Source organism: Notothenia coriiceps, unplaced genomic scaffold (assembly GCF_000735185.1).
Source record: "Notothenia coriiceps isolate Sejong01 unplaced genomic scaffold, NC01 NC01_scaffold00037244, whole genome shotgun sequence".
Taxonomy (NCBI): Eukaryota; Metazoa; Chordata; class Actinopteri; order Perciformes; family Nototheniidae; genus Notothenia; species Notothenia coriiceps.
In genome coordinates this window covers 20,498,895-20,506,262 of record NW_011369945.1, presented here as the reverse complement: position 1 = coordinate 20,506,262, position 7,368 = coordinate 20,498,895, and the positions used below count along the sequence as shown (strand labels likewise).

The window sequence follows — 7,368 nt, the reverse complement described above, 5'->3', positions numbered from 1 at the left end:
GTGTTTGAGGAGAAAGAATGCTGACGTTGCAGCTCCAAAGACCCCCTACCACCTGTCGAAACATGGGGGGTGGAACATCAATGCTTTGGGGCTGTTTTCTGCAAAGGGACCAGGACGACTGATCCGTGTAAAGGAACATAATGAATGGGGGCAGTGTCTCCGTGACGATTTTGAGTGACAACCTCCCTCATCAGCAAGGTCTTGAAGATGAAACATGGCTGGATCTTTCAGCATGACAATGAATCCCAAACACACATCCGCCCGGGCACGAGCGGTGGCTTTGTAAGAAGATTTCACAGGTCTTGGAGTGGACTAGCCATCTCGCCCAGATTACCCCTACGCAAATCTGAAGGAGTTAAAGTGCTTTGTTGCCCCAGCGACAGCCCCAAAACATCCTGCCTCCCTGCTCTCGAGGGAGATCCTGCATGGAGAATGACCAAATACAGCACAATGTTGAACACCTCTGTTGAAGACGCTTTGACCTCTGTCATTCTGCCCAACAAAGGGGTATATACCACCAAAAGTATTGAATTAAACTTTTGTATTTTGAAAAAACTTATTTTCCACCATCTTCTGCAATCAAATTCTTTAAAATCAGACAATGGGATTTTCTGGTTTTTTTTTCTTCTCATTTTGTCTCTCATAGTTGGGTATCACCTAGGGATGAAATTACAGGCCTCTCATCTTTTTAAGTGGGAGAACTTGCACAATTGGTGGCTGACTAAATACTTTTTTGCCAGGCGAGCGTCATTTCACGTTGTTTGACATATGTGAGCGGGGTAGTGTAAGATAATCATGTTCACTCATCAACTGCATTGTGAAAATGTGTTTTATTTCATAATATACATCAGTAGTCATCAGCTTAATGAAACTAGCCTATCAGTGAATAAAGTACCAGATAATATGTCAAAAGCACTACAATTACATACTGATACACAGATCCTAAAATATTATATCGAAGTCTGTTAGCCTGTCAAGGATCCTTTATTTGACCTCTCTACTTGCAGTGTTCAGAATCTATTTTTGTTATTCTTTTGTGAAAAATCTACAAATTAAAAAGGTCTTTACCTTTACATCACTGTGTTTAAGGCCACAGAAGACATAGAAGAGTGGTGCTTTTATTATATGTAGTGATTGAAGATGGATTCATATTTTTCCTGCTTCCCCGAAGTTACTTTTGGTTCACCGTTCTGCTTGATGAAGTCCTGAGAAAACAAATTACATCACATTATACTAAATGTGAGATCATCTCTTTTTAAGTCAATTTTTACACTGGTTTATTACGGCGGCAAAAATCACACTGAAAAGCTCTGGAGCAAACAATCCAGGGATTGGCTGAAAGCAGTGTTCACAAATACTGCTGGTTATAGTTTGAAGAAGGTTGACATTTTAAAATAAAACACAGCAGGCTGACTTTGAGCCACTCTTTTAGACAAGTACAATTAACATATATTATTATCAATTCTTTCTCATCCTTCTAAATATCATTCACACTCAATATCACAGTTAGTATTTTAATGTAACAATCACTATTACAAAGGCAGATATATAAAGAGAAGCTTTAAATAAAGAAAATAAATATGTTTTTATGCTTTAATGCAGGGGTCAGCTACCTTTGCTATCAAAATAGTTATACTCTTCAACCCAATAAAATGTTTTCTGGAGACACGAAACATAAATGTTTCAAATATAGTCATATTATACCTAAAGAAGCATAATTATAGTTTGTTGCATTTACAAAATTATAGAACACCAATAAAGTAAACTAGTGACATTTTATATATTTGTCATAACTAACCATCACTGTTTTATTAAAGTTTAATACAATTGCAATGGTTGTGCAAAAGTACTAGAAAACAAGTGTCAAAATTCGTACCTCCATTTCCTCTAATGAGGCAGAACCCTCCTCCACTTTCTGCCAAATGCCATGGCTGAAGCTTGAGTATCGATCCTGTTGGAATCACACATGATGTTACCACTCAAAGACCATAGTGTAGGTGTTTCCTTTAATACCTGAAAGGCAAGTCTATTTAACAGTGATCTTTACTTGATTGTACACATACAGGACTGTCTCAGAAAATTAGAATATTGTGATAAAGTTCTTTATTTTCTGTAATGCAATTAAAAAAACAAAAATGTCATACATTCTGGATTCATTACAAATCAACTGAAATATTGCAAGCCTTTTATTATTTTAATATTGCTGATTATGGCATACAGCTTAAGAAAACTCAAATATCCTATCTCTAAATATTAGAATATCATGAAAAAGTATACTAGTAGGGTGTTCAACGAATCACTTGAATCGTCTAATTAACTCGAAACACCTGCAAGGGTTTCCTGAGCCTTGAAAAACACTCAGCTTGGTTCAGTAAACTAAATCACAAGTATGGGGAAGACTGCTGATCTGACTGCTGTCCAGAGGACCGTCATTGACACCCTCCATCAGGAGGGTAAGACACAAAAAGAAATTTCTCAAAGAGCAAGCTGTTCACAGAGTGCAGTTTCAAAGCACATCCACAAAAAGTCTGTTGGAAGGGGGAAATGTGGCAGGAAACGCTGCACAACCAAGAGAGATGACCGCAGCCTTAACAGCATTGTGAAGAAGAGTCGCTTCCAGAATTTGGGGGAGCTTCAAAGACAGTGGACTGAAGCTGGAGTCCAGGTATCAAAAGTCACTGTTCACAGACGTGTCCGGGAAATGGGCTACAATAGCCGTATTCCCATGGTCAAGCCACTTCTGAACTCAAGACAACGGAAGAGGCGTCTGACTTGGGCTAAGGAAAAGAAGCACTGGACAGTTGCACAGTGGTCCAAAGTCCTCTTTTCAAGACGAAAGTCAAGTTTTGTATTTCATTCGGAAGTCAAGGCGCCAGAGTCTGGAGAAAGGCTGGAGAGGAGCAAAATCCAAGTTGCTTGAAATCCAGTGTGAAGTTCCACAGTCAGCGATGGTTTGGGGAGCCATGTCAGCTGCTGGTGTTGGTCCACTGTGTTTCATCAAGCCCAGAGTAAATGCAGCTGTGTACCAAGAGATTTTAGAGCACTACATGCTTCCGTCTGCTGAAAAGCTCTATGGAGATGAGGAATTCATTTTCCAGCATGATCTGGCACCTGCCCACAGTGCCAAAACCACCAGTAACTGGTGTACTGACCATGGCATTACTGTCCTCGATTGGCCTGCAAATTCCCCTGACCTGAACCCCATAGAGAATATGTGGGGTATTGTGAAGAAGAAGCTGAAAGACACCAGACCCAACAATGCTAATGAGCTAAAGGCCGCTATTGAAGCATCCTGGGCATCCATAACACCTCAGCAATGCCACAGGCTGATTGCCTCCATGCCACGCCGCATTGATGCAGTAATCCGTGCAAAAGGATTCCTAACCAAGTACTGAGTGCATTAATGGACATTTTCAAATGTTTGATTGTGTTTTGCTGTTATAAATCTTTTTTTTTTACTTGGTCTGAGGAACTATTCTAATTTTTTGAGATAGGATTTTTGAGTTTTCTTAAGCTGTATGCCATAATCAGCAATATTAAAATAATAAAAGGCTTGCAATATTTCAGTTGATTTGTAATGAATCCAGAATGTATGACATTTTTGTTTTTTTAATTGCATTACAGAAAATAAAGAACTTTATCACAATATTCTAATTTTCTGAGACAGTCCTGTACCTTCACCATGCCAGGGATGATCCCATCCTCGATAATACGAACAGCATTTCGGAGTCCTCTTGCGAAGGTGTCCATGGCTCCGATGTGAGCGATGAACAGGTCCTCCAGGTCTGTGGACTCCCTGCGCACCTTAGCATCAAAGTTCAGGCCCCCAGGCTGCAGACCACCTTGTTCAATGATGGTCTGGAGAGAATATAAGACACTGAGGAATTACTCTTGATAAATCACTGTCTGATCTATACTACAGAGTGTGCAGAGTGAATTCTTAACACTTTCATGTGGACAGTTACACGAATCAATAGAATGCTCATGTAGCTTTGTCTGAGGACGCTGGAGTGGGAAAGTGATAATAATGTTGAATTGAAAGCTTATTCCGCTGCACCAAATCATTTGGTGCAGCGGAATTTAATGGGCAATAAATCAATCAATTCTGCTTGTAGATGCCAAATTTAAGGTGTCTGTGTTTTTATTTATTATGTGTTGTTTTTTAAGTATTATTGATTGTGGGCGTGCACTGGATTTAGAGACGGATTAAGTGGTTGTTAAACCTGGCTGCACTCACCTGCTCAGTGTGGTTTTGTATAGAAAGAAAGGGGGTGAGTCGGGAGGCAACATTTTCTGTTGGCAGAAATGTTCCACCGCAATATCTTTAATCATCACTTGCACTGGTCATCCGCTCAAGGTTATTGGAAATGGGATGTATTGTATTTTTCCTTATTTTTTCAAATGAAACTGAAGGAGTGAAGCTGTTTTTGTTTGAGCGTGTCCAAGTGTTTATCTCCCGTATTAAGCCGCTCACTTCCTTTTTATTAGGACTACCTATAGCCGCAACACTGCTTAAAACAAATGTTTAGTCTATTAAGTATAATAGCTATTTTAGCTAAAGCTTTTATGAATCCCATTCAAGAGGTGCTCAGACAGTGTCACATTAACAAACATAATTAGCATAAACTCCTTTTACAAATTAAATAAATAAGTTCACCTTCATGACCAAGGTGGCATTCCTGATGTCCATGGGGAACTGGTCTGTGTCCCAGCCCAGGTCAGGAGAGCCCGTGTTGGAGTCGACTGACCCCAGCATGCCAAACCTGTCCAGCAGCAGGCAGCGATAACACAAAACTGTTTCAGTCTTCAACATGCTGGGGAAGTGTTTCCTTGAATATTAAGTTAAAAGACTTACGCAGAGGCCATGACTACATCATGTTCATAAGAGTGTCCTGCCAGGGTGGTGTGGTTTGGCTCGATGTTCAACTTAAAGTCATATTCCAGACCATAATACTTCAGGAATCCGATGACACTCACAGCCTCTACAGAAAAAAGTGACATATAAACGGCATCATTAAAGGAATACTTCACCCACTTACCCTCACTCCATGTTAACTTGAATTTGTGAAAATAACTTGCTTATCTAGCAAGCCTCCACGGTGAACGAAGAATCCAAGAACTGATAAAAGTCTTTATTAATGTTGTTAAAAAAATGAATGTTCGGGGCATATGGTATGGTATGTGGGAAACATAGCCATATTATAATACGTGGGAAAAAAGTAGATCGTATGGTATGTGGAAAATTAGTATAGTATGTAGTATGTGGGAAAAAAAACTCATGGTATATTATTTTCAAAAAAGTCTTAGTATAGTATATAAAAAAGGTCTTCAAGTACCAAGTAATGAGTATTTGCAATACAAATGATCGTTTTGTGGATGAAGTATTCCTTTAAGACAGTATACTTTCAAAGCATACTTGTTTTGTTAAATCTTACCATAGTCATACTGGTGTTTGCAGGGCTCCTTAGGCTTGGGTTCAATAAGGAACTGACACTTCAAGCCAATCTTCTCTCTGTTCTTGGTTGAGAAACACAAGCATTAAAATTGAAAGTGGAATATTTCTTCACCTGACTTGGAAATTCCAAGTCATGGGTGATTCATTCCAAGTTGGAATGAATCCCATAATCACGTGCACAATTACTGACAGCCATTTTGAAGAAGTTAGCCATGTGCTTCAGTTCAGCAGCAACATCAGTATTGTGGATGGTAAGGAAGCCTTCCCTTCCTCCCCAAAACACTGAGACGACAAATATAATGTAGCAATACTGTTACATAAAAAGAGGAGAATATAGACATTTGACAGTGACACAATCAAGTCACTCGTACCAAAGTTTTGTGCACCCAGCTTCTGAGCAGTATCCAGCCCCTTCTTCAACTGAGCTCCAGCGTAGGCCAGAACATGACAGTCAGGATTGGTGGCTGCACCGTTCATGTACCTGTAACATGAACACAATGTGTGTTATGTAATTTTTTAACCTAATCCATATCTATCAGTATATACAGGACTTAACTCAAACAACCTTATACATACTGTATTTTGATATTTGACTATCTTTTCTTAGGAATCATTAAAGTAGGCCTTAGGTCACAAAAGGAAGATTACAGCTGTGACGTCCATCTTTATCTTTAGGTGCTACCTTTTGTGTGGAGTCTAGACATGTTTTGAGAGGCAAATATGTATATGACCAGGGAAATAATTTAGAAGTTAAATATGCACACTGGAGGACAAATCTGCAGAATAGATGGTGACAATGTGACTGCATAGTTGTACTATTAGGTCTCTGTTTCCTTGGTCAAGCCTTTCAATGATCCTCCAGCATTGTAATATATTAGATACAACTTCCTTTTTTGTTTTCCACTATTAATGCTCAAACTCAATGTGTATCATACATTTCTAAATGAGAAATAATATTGTACTATGCTTAACCTCTGGGAAACACTGACCTGGGGTGGGCGAACAGGTTGCAGGTGACCCACAGCACCCTGACCCCTGTCTGGCTCTGCAGCTGGAGAGCCAGGTCTGTCATTTAATCCAGATTCCTGTTGGACTCCTCCAGGGTGGAGCCCTCGGGAGCCATATCCCTGTAAAAAAACAAAACAGACAGACGTTGATTTATATTAAATATGTCTTAAATTTCATTGCTTTTAATTATTCTTAAATCAATTTATTGCAACAGCACAGGGGAGTTGGACATCAAATCCAATGAGCATAGCCTGCTGGTACTTTTAATCATCTTTGATATCTTATAAGGTGTTATGACCCTGGGTCATTAGTGTATTGATATTCTCCCTCTTCCTGTGAGAGTCTGTGTGTGGCTATGTGTGGGTGTTTCTCAATGTCGAGGACGCTTGCTTGGTACCACAAGTCTCTTCCCGAGTCACTTGCTTCAGAAGCACGAGGCAAGAATCCTTCCTAGCCCCGGAAAACAAAGAATTGTGGAACAGGCTAACAGGTGTGCGTCATATGCGAGGCCCCGCCTTAAATGGAGCGCTATTTCCGCCAAAGATTTGGAAATTGGTCCGTGCGCAAAGCATTGTGGGGATTTTAAGACCGCGGAGTCTACACATGTATAGCCTCGAAATTTCTCGCTACGAAGTACGCCGGCCTCGGTAGAATTCCAAGTATGCTGGACATTGGAGCAGTCCTTCGGCGGGACTCGATGACGTAGTATGCTTGAAATAGTGGCTCTGGAGCAGGGCCGTATCCAGCATTTCCTAAATACCGAGGTCCAAACATGCTAAACGGGTATACCCCCCCGAGATTTGGGGGATTTTCATGATCTAGTTAGGTGCTTTTTAAATCGTGTGGGGGGGTCACAAATTGGATAATATATTGATTTCAAACCATGTCAGTGGGCTGCAGCATCA

The 7,368-nt window shown here is 40.1% G+C and overlaps 1 protein-coding gene across 1 annotated transcript; it reads right to left on the bottom strand.

Moving 5' to 3' along the window:
• Positions 1-815: 815 nt before the first annotated feature.
• LOC104964951 (xylose isomerase-like) lies at positions 816-6,542 on the bottom strand. The gene is made up of 9 exons (XM_010793866.1): positions 6,445-6,542; positions 5,827-5,936; positions 5,642-5,737; positions 5,436-5,510; positions 4,856-4,982; positions 4,658-4,763; positions 3,676-3,858; positions 1,877-1,951; positions 816-1,205 (listed from the first exon to the last, which is right to left on the bottom strand). The coding sequence occupies exons 1-9, from the start codon at positions 6,525-6,527 to the stop codon at positions 1,122-1,124; spliced, it is 939 nt and encodes a 312-aa protein (XP_010792168.1). The 5' UTR covers positions 6,528-6,542; the 3' UTR covers positions 816-1,121.
• Positions 6,543-7,368: the final 826 nt, after the last annotated feature.